This window comes from Hipposideros armiger, unplaced genomic scaffold, assembly GCF_001890085.2.
Source record: "Hipposideros armiger isolate ML-2016 unplaced genomic scaffold, ASM189008v1 scaffold_6, whole genome shotgun sequence".
NCBI classification, from domain to species: domain Eukaryota; kingdom Metazoa; phylum Chordata; class Mammalia; order Chiroptera; family Hipposideridae; genus Hipposideros; species Hipposideros armiger.
The window spans coordinates 2,536,737-2,552,920 of record NW_017731356.1 but is presented as its reverse complement, the minus strand read 5'-3'; the positions used below and the strand labels follow the sequence as shown (position 1 = coordinate 2,552,920).

At 40.7% G+C, this 16,184-nt stretch overlaps 1 protein-coding gene across 2 annotated transcripts in view; it reads left to right on the top strand.

The window, feature by feature from the left end:
- Positions 1–14,236: 14,236 nt before the first annotated feature.
- The window catches only part of KIFAP3 (kinesin associated protein 3), a 117,224-nt gene continuing 115,276 nt past the window's right edge, over positions 14,237–16,184 (top strand). The window contains exon 1 of one of the 2 annotated variants that reach the window (XM_019647687.1): positions 14,237–14,534. In XM_019647687.1, coding sequence (XP_019503232.1) covers positions 14,503–14,534 — 32 coding nt within the window. In that variant the 5' untranslated portion in view covers positions 14,237–14,502. The remainder of the gene's footprint in view (positions 14,535–16,184) is intronic. The other variant, XM_019647695.1, reaches the window with a different exon arrangement.

Genomic DNA, 16,184 nt, shown 5'->3' with positions numbered 1-16,184 from the left:
TATTACCTGGTTGAGTTTGGGGACAGCCCACAGGTTGTTACATAAATTAGAAATAAATTCAAATAACTGCATTTTCTGAAATTTGTGAAGTCGTTTAGGCCTAAGTATGTTATGCTGGGTATCATACTTTACCAAATCATCCCTTTGTGGGTTGAAACAATGTACTTCCAAATTTATAATTACATCCAAGCATCAGCTTACTTAACTTTTGGGCTCTAGCCCAGTAAGTTTTAATTCTGAACATATATTTAAAACAGACATGATTTTAAACCACATTTCATTAATGGGCTGTGTTTTAAATGAGTTTCTCTGTGTATGTAATGCTACTTTATGCTTGATTGGGTCAAAAGCTATTTAAAATCCCTTGAACCTCCAATGTATTATTATGTCTTAATGCCACTCTCACTTATGAAATATATGGAAAGGAGCAGAAATATTTTTTATATTTTTTTTCTGTTTTCTCCCCCAAAGGGAGCTAATTGTGCTTCTTGAAAGCAAGGTGACAATTTCTGATACAGGTTTATTTAATTTTTTTAAAAAATGACATAGAACAATCAAACATGGGCGTTAATGAGAAACATATGTGAGGCTCCAAATATTCTGGAAATGAATGCAAAGCAACATTCCAGTCAACACGGGTCAGATTTCTTGGCCTGTTTCTGCACAGGCGAAGTTGGGGAGCGTGAGAGGGTGAGCGTAGGCGTGCGACTGTTCACGGCCGTGTGCGTATCTGTGTGTGCTGTGCAAGGCCTGTCTGCTGCAGCTTCCAGAAGCCTAGAGAATCAATCTTGTACATGTAGCAAGCCACACTGCAGGATATTAACACTCGACCCAGAGCCTCTGTTCACACCAGCGCCAGAGGAAACACCAGGAGAGACGGAGCCTCAAGCTGCTAAAAAGCACACAAAGCAATGAGGAGAAACAGTTCCAAATCTCGTAAAAAAAAAAAAAAAAAAGGAAACGGTTTCAAGAACAACGGCCCATTTGTTCAGAGTGCCCACCAAGCAGGAGGGTAAATAAAACTCAGTACCTGTTAGATTTATAGGCAAATAATCATTATCTAGTACGTGTAGATGAGTGAAGGATAATTTTATGCAAACCACAATAAGTAAATTCAAACAGTGTGAACTAAGCCTGCCCAGTGAGAACAGGAAGTTCAAGGAGGAAAAAACGAAGGAAATGGCATTTTCTGTGCCGTGTATCACCAACCTGGGAAATCCATTATGGAGCCAAAAACTGGAACCGGGTTTTATAACGGCGATGCCTTGAAATAGAGCTATAAATCCCCCAGGACTTGTAGGGTGATTTCATACCTTCAGCAAAACTCTGCTCCCCAAGATCTAATTACTAATTGGCCTTACGTAGAGGATTATGAAGAATTAGTAAATTGGAGTTTTTACATGACGACTGTAACAGTGTAAATTCCTTGGGAGCCTTCACGGTGCACTCAATTTTTGAATGAGTCCATTTCAGTCAGTTGTCACGGCCAAGCCCCCTAACCCATGGAGCTTGGGGTTTTATGGACTTGTCTCAGAACAGTACAGCTTTCTAATCAAAATAGTGCTTTTATGAGATTTTTCAAAAGCAGGACATTTGACTTTGTCCGTTTAAAAGTCTCTTTACATTCCATGGGTTTTAAATTTGAAAGCGAAATCAGAGTTTTTCAGGTTCAGATTTCATTTACTCCTTATCAAATGTTGTTCCCTGCGTGGTAGTGGAGGATGAAACAGAAGGTTTTTCTTTTAAAGGATTATATAATACTTATAAATAAATTAATGAAAATAAGGGCATCAGTTTACTGGATCCCATTTGAAGAGCACATGAGCATTAAAACAGAGAGAAAAATGTTCTTAGAGCAACACGAGTGTAGGTTTTAGTGAAACCAATTTTGTTCAGATGGTTTTGCTGAATTAAAAGCACCAGTGTTGGGGCGGCCAGCTAGCGCTGGTGGTTAGAGCGCAAGCTCATAACACCAAGGTTGCAGGTTCAATTCCCACATGGGTCATGGAGCTGCACCCTCCACAACTAGATTGAAGACAACTACTTGACTTAGAGCTGATGGGCCCTGGAAAGACACACTGTTCCCCAATTGAAAAAAAAAAAAAGTGCCAGTGACTTCACATCATGGGTAGAAGCACAGCACTTTCAACAAGCCTGCAGAAGCTTTGAAGTTAGAAATAAGTGGGTTTAAATCTAGGCTCTGGAGGAAATGAGGGAGAACTGGAGAAAGGAAGGAAGGGAAGAAGGATGGGAGGAGCATGCACTGAGCAGCGTCTGCACCAGGCGTTGACCGTGGCGCGTTCACACATGTTTGTCTTCTGCTGTGAGTTGTGTGGTCTTGGGCAAATATCTTTACCTCCTTGGGCCTCAGGCTCCTTATCTATGAAAAGAACAACGGTCATGGGATTCTAGGGAGATGATGGCGGCAGCATACCATTTGGCTCCTCCAAAATCACCACATTAAAAAGACAGCGCCTGGAGAGCAGAAACAAAAATCCAACAAAACAGGGTAGCAAAGTACAACACAAACCTCAAAATACAAGCAGGTGGAGACAAACTACCAATGGCCACAAGACGTGTGTCATTGGCATCTGTGTGGGAAAATCCAGGGGGTAAAACGGGCATTTGGTGATCCTGGGGCTAAGGGAACCAAAAAACACCCAACAATTAATACCCGAATAGTACAACAGGTCTATTTGAGATGAGTGGTTGAAGCTAAGAAAGGTATTGTTCACTCCAGCAGCATGCAAGTGTAAAGACCCTGCGTAAATTCCATAAAGGTGAACCAGTCTACTGTCTAGGGACTCTCAAGCCTGACCCATCAGGGACCTGGGCTCTATACTGAGGAAAAGCTACTGGGACTGGAAGCATAATTTAGCAAGAGAGACAATAGGGATCAAGGAACAAAGATGCAGATAAAAGTGGGGAAGGTGAACAGAGCTAGGAAATCTCAGAAAGCAAGATGTTATACTTTTAACCCTGTATGCGAACAAGGAATGGTGTTTGAAGTTAGAGATGCTACTACTTTCTAAACATTCAGGAAAACTAATTTCATAAAAGTTAACAACAAAAACTATAGGGAGGTCAAATCCCATACAATCACAGTGAAATCATACCAGAAAGGCCGGAAACTTTCACTATTTCCAAAGAACTCAAACTATATGAATGATCTAAAACATGCAATAATAACGTAAATCAAAAGTAGAAAAATCAGAAATAAGCTGATACTGAGAGCTTCCCAGGGCCTGTTTTGCTTTTTTCCTTTGCTCCAAGTAAATTGACCAGCCAAATGAAAGAATAGAACATGTGTTCCTGGAGTTTATATTTGACTTTCCAGTTCAGGCTTTTCATGTTTGTTCAATTTTAATGATATTATAAACTCAAACGTACTGGCAACAGAATAACCTTGGAGTCAATCCTAGCCCAACATCTCAAGGTCTAAAACCAAAAGGTATTCTGGGAACCATGCAGATATTTAATAAGGTAAAATGAAACCAATCTTGCTAAAAATGTTTAAGCTGTTAATGCTTCCTTAGCTCAAATGGAGGAAATTTTCACCAGCAAGTCCCCTTGGTTATGATGCAGAGTATTAGAGTTCAGCGGAGAGAACATTTAAAGGGCAGTACACTTCACCACATCCTGGGGAGGCAAATAAATGAAATAAGTGGACAATCAGCATGGTGTTTACTCTGCTTTTACTTTGTTTTGTTTGGTGCCGGCAGGCCTGCATCTTTTACTCGGAGCAATGGCTGACGTCCTCTCAACAGACTCATTTGGAAAAAAAGTTCATATGCCGGAGAAAGGCAAAGGCAAGAAGAGGATTGATGTGAGAGGCGTGGTTCACGATTTGTCAATCTTGAGGTAGCAGCATCTTATTTTTCACCTCTCCCTCTTAAAAAAAAAAATCAATGTGGGCAAGGAATTGAAGTGCGAATTAAAGGGAAATGCATTTTAAATCTGTTTCATTACTAACACACAGGAAAGATCCTGACCTCATTTCAATGATTTCTCCGGGTCTTTCCTCTACACATACTTCCTCTCCTGAGACAGTAATCGTTATGCTGGGGAGACATGGATTTCGCAGGACATTTCCAAAACCAGAAACAATTCTGTTTCCAATATGCATTTATTTTATGACATATGTGCTGTCTACACAAAAAAGAAAGAAAAAAGAAAGGAAGGAAAGAAGGGAGGAAGAAGGAAGAAAAGGGTGAGGAAGAGAAGGAAAAGTTAAAGAAAGAAAAGTAAGAGTTGAAGTCAGATAACGTAGAATTTAATTTCATCCACTTTCTTATATGGCTGGGATTAGGTGACTCATTAGCACAATATATTCAACCCTGGAATTCATTTCTCCCCCAGCGTCAAAGTTATTATTGCTAACTGGTAGTTGCTAGGTATTGATCTGGAATCAACTGGAAGTTATGGTCCTGTTCTTAATGACCCAAAGAGTATGTCACACACACTAATAGCACCATCTTTCTTTTTTTTTTTTTTTTAGATTTCAGAAACAAATCTTTTTTTTTTTTAATTTTTTTTATTGTTAGTTTCAGGTGTACAGAACAATGCAATAGTTACCCTTTTCACCCTCACCAGGTAACAACCCCCCTCCCCCCATCTATTGCCCTCCCATTCCCGATATCATGCTTATCTATTACAATTCCATTGAATCCGTTCCCGTTCTCTACTCCATGTCCCGAGACTATATGTATATATATAATTATAGTTGACATACAGTATTATTCAACATCAGTTTCAGAAGTACAATGCAGTGGTCAGGCCTCTACATAGACTATGAAGTGGACTCCCCAAAAGGACATGGGTCCATCTGGCCCCCTAAGAAATACTTACAACATTATAGATTATATTCCTCGGACTGTCTTTTAGCACCATCATTCTTGAAGAGGTCGGGGAAGAGGAGAAAGCACTTTGGTGACCAGATAGCTTTCAACTCCTTCCAGCAGAAGTGTGTGTGGCAGTACTTGTCCTGTGCTTTCTTAGCTCTAAACATTTTCTCATTCTGCTACTAAGGCTTCAGAGGAAACATCTGTAGCTGCTCTATAACCTATATAGTTGCTACTATAGCCATTGCCTGAATTTATCCCAACTAGACAATACGTCTTTATCTCTGAATGGTGCCTGCAACACATAATATGCTTTAAAAAACAAATGCATTGAACAAGAGATTGGGTTTACTTACTATCTCTACCTCACATGAATAGAAAGGAAACTTCTATCATTGTGAAAGAATATGGAATTGAATCAATGCATTGAAAAGAGATGGTGTGGCATTGTCTTTATAAGAATAAAATCAATAGGTAAGCAGTTTAAAATAACAGGATCCAGAGGAAAAAAAATAAACATGACTTGGGATGGAGATGTGTGGAAAATATGGTGGAGACACCAATGACATGTTTCCTGAGTGCCCATTTGTAGACTTGAACTCCTTCAGGGGAAGGTCTGTTCTTCTCCTTAGAGCTTCAATTCTGAGATGAGTGCCTTGTGTGGAATAGGTCTTAAGTGTCTAATGATTCAGCATTCACCTGGATTTCCACAGAGATGCATTGTAGCTCTGTCATAGACTGTATTGCTTTGGATTTCATTTCTTTATTCACTTCGTATATATTTTGACTGGATTTAGATACAACTCTTCAAGTCGGGAACTACATCTATTCAGTTTTGCATACTCAAGTCTAAAGCAACGCCTGCTTATACATTTTGGTTAAATGAATAAATTCAGTTGATCTGGCTGGAAATACTCAGATCCTCTTCCTCCCTCCCCATGCCCTGTGCATGTCTCTGAACGTGCTCACACAAAAGCATCATAACAGCCATGCTCTCGTGCGAAGAACTTCCAATTGAATATGTACATATACATATTCACATATACCAATTACAGACACTGTTGTAGGTGCATAATTGTATGTGTGTGACTCATACATCTTCTCATTTATACTGGATAGCACATTCATTTGGACTGCATGCCTTCAAGGATCATCAGGTTGACCTAGCACACAACTATGTTCTCAAGTATGGTTTGGGCTATAAAAGAACCTGAGGAAGGAGAAAAGCATGTAGACTCATTATTCATTTTTCTAGTGGGCCACCTCACTTCCTGTTCTGATGTCATAATTGTTGCCGTGTGTCATTCTAGTGGTAAACAGAGGTTACCACCATCAAGAAGAGGTTGTATTTTCAAGGGTCCTTTGAACTGAAATCTCCTTTGCATTAGGATGTGCATTGTGAGCTAAGGTTAATTTGAAGAGTGAGAGGATGACCGCATTAATAGCCAGTGGATATAGACTCTTTAGACCACAGTGGCCATTTGATGACATCCCAAAGGCCGTTGCAAGGTAAGAAAGGATTTTCTAGGGACTCTTGAAGCAAATCTGGATTAAAATTGCAAAGCAATGTATGTGGAGGATTAAAAAAAATGTAATTCTTACACCTCTATTCTAGGTTTCTGTGTGGATAAACTATAGAACAATCAATACTGCTAAAAGTAATAAATCTCAACATAAGACTGTCTTATATTAAAACACTTTCATGGCTCCTGATTCCTGCAGAAAATATCCAAATACCATACTCTTTTATACTAGGCTGTCCACAATTTGGGTCTCCCTGGCTTATTTTTCACTGCTCTCCCACTTGAGCGTAATTCGCTACCCATCTCAACTACTTGCAGTTGCCTAAATATGCAAGGATGATTTGCGCTTGTGTCTTTGTAGGTACTGTTGCCTTTCCCTAGAAATGTCCCATTAGGCTCTCTGCTAAGCGAATTATTAGTGGTCCTTTGTGAGCCCTGCTCTGAGCCTCTATCCACCATGATGAGTGGAGTATTCTCTCCTTTGTGCCAACATTCTACTTGTTTCATACAGCTGCTATGACATGCATCCATAGGTTCCACAGTTACTTGTCTACATACCTGGAGACTGTGTGTTCCTTGATGGCTCTGATTATATCTGATACAGCAGCAGTTACCATTTATTAGTTCTTCCTGTGTGCCAAGTCCTCTGATTAGAAATGTAATTGGAAATCCAAGATTGTGTACCATTTGAAAAACTCTTCTTGGAGAAGATAGAGCTATAAACAAATCATGTCCATAAAGTACAGTAAATACAGTAGGACAATGGAGAAGTCACTTGACTGAGTCTGGAGCTTAGGGAAAGCTTACAGGAGGAACAGGTTTGCAGAAGGAGCCAAGTGTGGTATTAACAGGAAGGCTTCCCAACGCAAAGCAGCCTGACTCCTATAGTGCTAACTGTCCATGAAGTGTTGCTGTATCACTGGGATTATCTGGATTTAAAGGGTGCTGTCAGAGGCGGTTTTATGTAACTTTGTATTCTTTCTCTCCCCCTGTTAAATGATAAAACTGTGAGGCAGCAATCGTTTTTACTCAATACTTTTAAACTCTTCACTACTTCTAGTTCAGTCTTCAAAATACAGTTGACAAATGTAAGGATGAAATAATATAACCTCTGGCATTTCCATGTAATGTTACAGCCTTCCAGACTCTCACAAAATATTAACTCTCTTCCTCCTCACCCCAGTCTTTTACAGTGGGTATTTATTCCAATTTTTCTAAATGAAGACACAGGCATCTTAAGTGACTTGTTCACAGTCATATGATTAATATGGTTTTCAAACACTTCATTCAGTTAATAACAATTATTACCATTTATGTGATAATCACCCTGGCATAAGTTTATATATGTTATGTCCTTTAACATTATAATAACTGTAAGACATCAGCACTGTTATCATGTCATTACATACATCAGTAGTTTGGTATTTTTTTTATAAAGTATTTTTATTTATTTATTTATTATTTTTTTTTTTTTTAGCTGAGCCATCCTGCCACCTGTTGGTAGCTCAGTGGCAACTCAGCTCGGGCCAGGAATAGAACCGCTGTTGCTCAAAGCTCACACTCTTGAGCGAGCTCTTAACCAACTGAGCCACTCAGCTGGCCCAGTAGTTTGTTTTTTTAATGCTGAGCAGTATCTATTATGTGAATACCCCATGATTTTTGACATATTGATCAACATCTGGGCTGTTTCCAGTTTTGTGTTATTATGCATAAAGCTGCCATGAACATTTGTGAATGACAATGTTTGTGCACATATGTTTTCATTTCTCTTGGGTAAATATCTAGGAATGGAATGGCTGGGTAATATGGTAAATGTATGCTTAGGTGTTGAAGAAACTACCAGACTATTTTCCAAAATGGTTGCACCATTTTTGCATTCTCACAAGCACTGTAGAACTTCCGTTGCTCCACATTCTTGCTAACACTTGGTATTGTCTGATGTTTTAATATTAACCGTTAGAGTGAGTGTTATGGTAGTCAAAATAATGAACACCCCCCCCCCAAAAAATGTCCCACATCCTAATCCCTGGAACCTGTAAATATATCACCTCACACAGCAAAAGGGACTTGACAGATGTGACTACAGTTAAAGACCTCCCTTAACCCCGGGGAGGTTATCCTAGATTATCCAGCTGGGCCCACATAAATCCTTAGAAGTGGAAAACCTCTCCTGACTGTGGTCATAGAACGATGTGATGACAGATGGTGGACTAGCCAGTTGACAGTATGCGAAGGACTTGGCCCTCTGATGCTGGCTTTGAGCATGGAGGAGAGAGGCCATGAGTAAAGGAATGTGGATGGCCTCTAGCAGCTGGAAAAGGCGAGGAAACTGATTCCCCTCTAGGGCCTCTCAGGAGGAATAAAGCCCTGCTGACCACTCTGATTTTAACCCACTGAGACCCATCCCACACTTCTGACCAACAGCACTGTAAGATAATAAATTTATGTTGTTTCCAATCACTATGTTTGCAGTAATTTGGTACTGCAGACATAGAAAAGTAATACAGGTGTATAGTACATCTCATTATGGCATAAAGTTCCATTTCCCTGATGACACAGTTGAGTTATATATGCTTATTGGCCAGCCATATGTCTCCTTTTGTGAAGTGTTTGTGCAGATCTTTGGCTCATTTTTAATTAGGCTGTTTAGGTTTTTATTATTCAATTACAATGGTCCCTTTTATGCCACAAATACAATTCTGTTGTCAGATATATTTATGGCAAATACCTTCTCAGTACACGACTTGCCTTTCATTTTTTAATGGTGTTTTTCAAAGAAAAGTTTTAAATTTTGGTGACGTCAAGTAGTGTTAATTTTTTTAATATCATGATTAGTTTTTTGTGTACCATGTCTAAGAAATATTTGCCAACCCATAGGTCTCAAATATTTTTTCTTATGCTTTCTTCTAGAAGTTTTATAGTTTTAGGTCTAATGTTTGTACCTATGATCCTCATAAGTTAATTTTTGTGTATGATATAAGGAAAGAATTGAGGCCTATTTACTTTCTACATGCATATTCAGTTTTCCAGCACCTTTTGTTAAAAAAAAAACAAAACCCTGTTTTTCCTACTGGATTAATTTGTTACCTTCATCAAAAATTAATTGAACCAACTTTCATTTTGAGACCATGATGAAGGAGAGGTATTTCTTATTCCTACAAAGTACAGCTAAAATTTCAGGATATTACACATATAACAAACATTAAAAACAAACAAACAAACAAACACTGAAAGTTGAAGAGATGGCAGACGTAGTAGGAGTCTCAGGACCCAGAGAATGACACAGTAATAAGTTCCCTGAGTTTCCATTTTGCCTGATATGTTCCATGCTGGGTGCTGGAGAAGCTAGCAACTCAGAAAAGCCAAGAGAAGCAGACAAAAAAAAGCCCCCAAGAAAAGTTTTCTCTAGCCAAAGGAACAAAAAAGGGGAAAGCTAAGAAGACAAAGTGTGTTTAAACAATAACTTCCCTACTCCAGCCAAACACTGTGGAAAAACTAGGATACCACTCTTGTCCCTATCAGCAAAAGCCAAGTGAACAGCCTAGATGTCACCCTCGCCCAGCTGTAACAAGGCGCCCTCCGTCCCCCTAGACCTCTCCCACCACCGTGTCAATAGGGGACATGTAGAAACCAATGAGCCATGACTGCAAAAATATTTTGAAGCTGTTTTTCAGTTTTTCTTTCTTTTTTTTTTTTTTAAAGATTTTTATTGGGGAATTGGGGGGATGGGAAATGGGAACAGTGCTGTGGAATTGGGGGAAGGGGAACAGACAAGTTGCTGTTGTTTTGTTCTTCAGTCTAGTTGTGGAGGACGTTGCTTCACTGGCCCAAGTTGGCACCATCATTGCGCTCTTCCCGGGCGAAGCACATCAGTCGCCGGCTTCTGGACGGCCGCTCACTGAGGCTGCTGGCTGCTCACGCTTCCTGCTGGCTACACACGGTAGCCCATGGCAACCCACTGCCACAGGGGCTGCAGCCTATGCCATCGCCGGCGACTCATGGCAGCCCAGCTCCAGGTTGAGCTGTTGTTCAGCATCTTAGCTGTGGAGGGCAGTGTCACTGGCCCTCATATGTGGGATCCGAACCGGGGCTCTCTGGCGTCCCAAACCAGTTCTTAACCATCGCGCCACTCGGCTGGCCCTCCGTTTTTCTTTTTCTATTATGTACAGTACTGCTGGGATAATTCTAGACAAACCTCACTGTGCACATATGCTAGAATGCTCTGAGGCATATAAGTAGGACTAGAATTGCAAAGATTTAGGGTATATGCCTATTCAGCTTTACAAAATAATACAAGACATTTTCTTCTCAAGCGGTCGTCCCCATATACCCTCAAACCTGAAATGTTTACTAAACTATTTCAGGGTTCACATTTTCACCAGCACTTGCTATCATCAGACTTCTTCATTTTTACACCCTGGTCAGCATAAAATAGTATCTTTTTATGGTTACTTCCTGCTTACTATTGAGGAGGAAGAGCATCTTTTCGTGTTTTGTTTTGTTCCTTGCTATTCCTCTTTCCTTTTTTTCTTCTTTGTCCATTTTCCCATTGGGTTATTGTCTTTTTCTTTTTGATTCATAGGGGACCTTTTAAAAAACATTTTATTCAATTTATTGAAACTAAAAAAAAAATAAGTTTATCCATGTCTTTTACCCCCTCGCCGCACACTGACAGCTTCTCTAGTTCAATCCCAGATTCAGTTTATCTCCTTTTTGCTCTAGTTTTCAGCTCTTTCTTTCTGGCTCTGGGCATTTCCTCTACATTTTTGTTGTTCTTGCTGTTTCAAGCTCAAGTCTGCATTTAGAACTCCAAATGTTTATTCAGTACCAGCTATGGGACAGGTGCTGTTCTCAGCATACAGAAGTGAACAAAACAAAATCTCTTCGGAAGGAGCTTCTATTGCAAAAGGGCTTGTTGTCTTTAAGCATTTTAATGGATATTGTGATCTGGCAATTTTAGGCATTGTGGGGATGGGGGTTGCTAATCTAGTCATGAATGATCACTTGTAAAACTTTACATCGGTTTTTATTTTATTTTATTTTATTTTTTTATTTATTTTTATTTTTTATTTTTTTTTAGCTGAGCCATCCTGCTACCTATTGGCAGCTTAGCGGCTGCTCAGCTTTGGCTGGCCTCGAACCGCTGTTGCTCAGAGCTCAAACTCTTGAGCGAGCTCTTAACCAACTGAGCCATTCGGCCGGCCCCTTTACATCGGTTTTTAGAATGACTATTTGGGGGGGGGGGAAACCCAGAAAATAGGAAGTCCAGTTAGGAAAGAATTGCAGTATTCCAAGTAAGAAGTGGTTAGACTAGTAGCTGGAAGTGGGAATGGAGAAGAAAAGCTGGATTTTAGGACTATCTTGAAGGAAGAAGTGATAGAATTTTGTAATAGTTTAATAAGAGGGCATGACACAGAGGAAAATGTCAAAAGGTCGCACCAAATATTCTTCCACAGAAGACCTAAAGAATGACTACAACACTGACAGAAATAGCGTAGCTGGTGTGAACGGGCAGGCAGATAAAAATAATATCTCAGCGGGTATGGACTGTGTCTCTATATTCAACAGTCCATGTAGTGCATTGCATTAATTTATTGCATTTGATAAAGGCAGTGGACTAACTATGTGGACATGGCCCAAGGTGACTGAAAATACAGAACTAGAAGAAAGAGCGACAGGGTTACAGGTGAGGAGAGGGCGCGGAGGTGCCTTCTTTGTATTCCTGTGTGGCACAAAGCTGGCCCTCAGTTAATATTTATTGAATAAATGAACGTAAATCATTTGCATAGATGCGATCGCTGAGCCCATGGGAATAGTTCTGAAAGCAGAGGGCACTGACTTGCTAAGGTTCAAGAATATCCCTTCTTCTCTGTGGCCTGCACCGCCAACAGTTACCTGCTTCAAACGAAACAATCCCAAACGTAGCTTGATTTAGGGACAATTACTGGAGGAGCTGGGGTTTCAGGAGCCGTTTTTGCGTGTGGGTGTGTGCGGGGGGGGGCTCTAGCAGCTGGAAAAGGCGAGGAAACTGATTCCCCTCTAGGGCCTCTCAGGAGGAATAAAGCCCTGCTGACCACTCTGATTTTAACCCACTGAGACCCATCCCACACTTCTGACCAACAGCACTGTAAGATAATAAATTTATGTTGTTTCCAATCACTATGTTTGCAGTAATTTGGTACTGCAGACATAGAAAAGTAATACAGGTGTATAGTACATCTCATTATGGCATAAAGTTCCATTTCCCTGATGACACAGTTGAGTTATATATGCTTATTGGCCAGCCATATGTCTCCTTTTGTGAAGTGTTTGTGCAGATCTTTGGCTCATTTTTAATTAGGCTGTTTAGGTTTTTATTATTCAATTACAATGGTCCCTTTTATGCCACAAATACAATTCTGTTGTCAGATATATTTATGGCAAATACCTTCTCAGTACACGACTTGCCTTTCATTTTTTAATGGTGTTTTTCAAAGAAAAGTTTTAAATTTTGGTGACGTCAAGTAGTGTTAATTTTTTTAATATCATGATTAGTTTTTTGTGTACCATGTCTAAGAAATATTTGCCAACCCATAGGTCTCAAATATTTTTTCTTATGCTTTCTTCTAGAAGTTTTATAGTTTTAGGTCTAATGTTTGTACCTATGATCCTCATAAGTTAATTTTTGTGTATGATATAAGGAAAGAATTGAGGCCTATTTACTTTCTACATGCATATTCAGTTTTCCAGCACCTTTTGTTAAAAAAAAAACAAAACCCTGTTTTTCCTACTGGATTAATTTGTTACCTTCATCAAAAATTAATTGAACCAACTTTCATTTTGAGACCATGATGAAGGAGAGGTATTTCTTATTCCTACAAAGTACAGCTAAAATTTCAGGATATTACACATATAACAAACATTAAAAACAAACAAACAAACAAACACTGAAAGTTGAAGAGATGGCAGACGTAGTAGGAGTCTCAGGACCCAGAGAATGACACAGTAATAAGTTCCCTGAGTTTCCATTTTGCCTGATATGTTCCATGCTGGGTGCTGGAGAAGCTAGCAACTCAGAAAAGCCAAGAGAAGCAGACAAAAAAAAGCCCCCAAGAAAAGTTTTCTCTAGCCAAAGGAACAAAAAAGGGGAAAGCTAAGAAGACAAAGTGTGTTTAAACAATAACTTCCCTACTCCAGCCAAACACTGTGGAAAAACTAGGATACCACTCTTGTCCCTATCAGCAAAAGCCAAGTGAACAGCCTAGATGTCACCCTCGCCCAGCTGTAACAAGGCGCCCTCCGTCCCCCTAGACCTCTCCCACCACCGTGTCAATAGGGGACATGTAGAAACCAATGAGCCATGACTGCAAAAATATTTTGAAGCTGTTTTTCAGTTTTTCTTTCTTTTTTTTTTTTTTNTGGGCGGGCGGGCAGGTGCATTCTATATTTAGGATGCCAAAGTGGAAGGTAAAGACCTGACACTGAATCAAAGTTGACATTAACTGTATTCATTTTGTACAAGGGTCAGACTGTCTCCACAAGTTAGAGCTTCTCAGAGCAACCAGCGCTCTTCCTCTCCCACGATGCCCCCAAATACAAACCTCGCTTTACAGGATATTAGCCTAGGGTTAGACAGCTCTATAGCATTCTCTAATTAAGAGGTTAACGGATTCCCTTTCCCTCTTTTCCAACTGAGGACCTGAACTTCCAATTCAGGTGACTGGGGTGGCTCTTTCAATTCCCATTCTCAAGGGGACAGTGACCAGGGCACCCCTCCTTAGCCATACACGCCTAAATCCGCCGCAAATACCTTGACGCTTGGCTCCGTGGTGCGTCAGATTAGTCCCAGGGTCCAGCGCCTCATACTGAGCCTGCGCAAAGTGGCGCGGCGGAGCGGGCGCATGCGCCTTGAGGCAGGGCTGCAGAGGCGTCTCTGGGCGGGTCTAGGCGGCTCCAGTGTTTTGGGGTTTGGGAGCTGTGGGAGGAGCCGGCGGCCTCACCGTGGTAACCACAGCGCCGCCGCCGCCGCCACGCCTTGCAGGCCTCAGGACTGTCATCGCCTTTGGAGGTCGGGGTGCTCTGGCCACCCGTTTCCGGAAATTGCTCCGTCGGCCTCTCTCTGATACCCCCATCCTCGCCACGCCGTCGTCGGCGCCGCCATGCAGGGGGAGGACGCCAGATACCTCAAAAGGTGACGACTCCCCAGGGCTCGGTCCTCCCTCCCTGGCTGGGGGCCCTGATGATATTCTTAGCGGTCCTTGGGGTTGGCTTTGAGGCGTCCCTGAAGCGGGATGGGAGACGGGGAGAAGTCACAGAAAGGGAAGGGAAAGGTGCATTGGGGAAAAGAGGAAAGGGCCCTTCGGCCGCGCGAGGCTCTGCAGCCTCCTACCTGGCTCGGCGGGGCCCTGACAGCATTGAAGATGGTTTCCTTGCTGCATTACATTGTTCAGGGGAGAGGGGCGGAGTAAACCCGCCCCCAGTTCCGACCCTCCATTTTTCCCCCTAATAGATGAATCCGGTGGGAGCCTGGCAGTGCAGTCTTCTGGCCCTCTGCTCTCTGCTCCCAGTCTGGGGGGTCACTGCCATCGGGTTCTGAAGTGATGAGGGGGAATGAAGTGGCTTTTAATTTAGGGGCGGCTGGACTGAGATGTGGCTTTCCAGTCTGTTTCCGCTTTCCTCATCAGTGTCACCCACTTGACTGCCATGTTTGGTGTCATTTTTGTAGAAGGTGCATAATTATCAAGAGGTTTGTCCCGGAGCTTGACGTGGAGCAGGTCTTTTTTTTTTTTTTTTAGTTTGTACTATCAATTACTCTTTAAAGAAGATTGTAAATCTGTTGGGATTATTTGTTTTACTCCTGTCAAAGATAAGATCATTGCTGATGAAAAAGATACCTCTCACTGGGCTGAGACTTAGTAGTAATCCAATAGAAAAAAAAAATCTTAATTAGGACTCTCCATTTTTACATAAGTCCTGGTTCCTGACTGGGTAAATACCCTGGGGAAGTCACATGTATTCTGTGGGACAGTTTGCTTATCTAAAAACAGGGCAATTATTACCTTATGAGAGATAAGAGGACCAAATTGAAAATACCTTTCAAAGATAAAATATGCATGTAAGGTGATGGTATTATTATAAGTCATAATATACTTTTACTGAATATATTTATCCTGGCGTGGCAGGGCACTGATCTTCACAGAAAGATCTTCTAATCTTTAATAGACTCTTAAAAGGGATTCAAACAATCGTAAAATCACCCAGTCAGCCAGTTGCACTGTCTTGGTGAGACTGAGGCATCTATTGGCTGCCCTTCTCAGTTTACATAAATATATCTGAAGCTGTCAAATAACCAGGCTTTATCAGTAAAGTTTTTAAGAAGGAATATGTCATCATAATGAGTATATAGTCAGTATGTGCTTTGTCACTGAATTTTGCTTACATTGATCTTTTCAAATATCTTGATTGAAAATTTTGTGACAGAGAAAATAAATTCTTTCACTCTCAACTTTATAAGATTGTTCTAGCAAGGAGCCACTGTTATAGCTTATTTGCATGCAATCTAGTTGTGCCTAAAGACAGTTTTTCTTAGCATTCTTGTACCTGTATAGACCCTTAGGCATACTACAATTTATAATTCTCGACCTACTGATGACTTTTAAAGTCGTATTATCTAGAGTTCAAAAAATAAAATGGAACGAGGCACTATAATGTTCAAAATAAAATAAGGTCAGAATCTGGACAGATTAAAATATACACTTCTCAATTTTGTCTAATTTTGACAAAATGAATCATAAGAAGTTTGCATGGCCTGCTTTCAGATTAGAAATATGCAGCTGACATA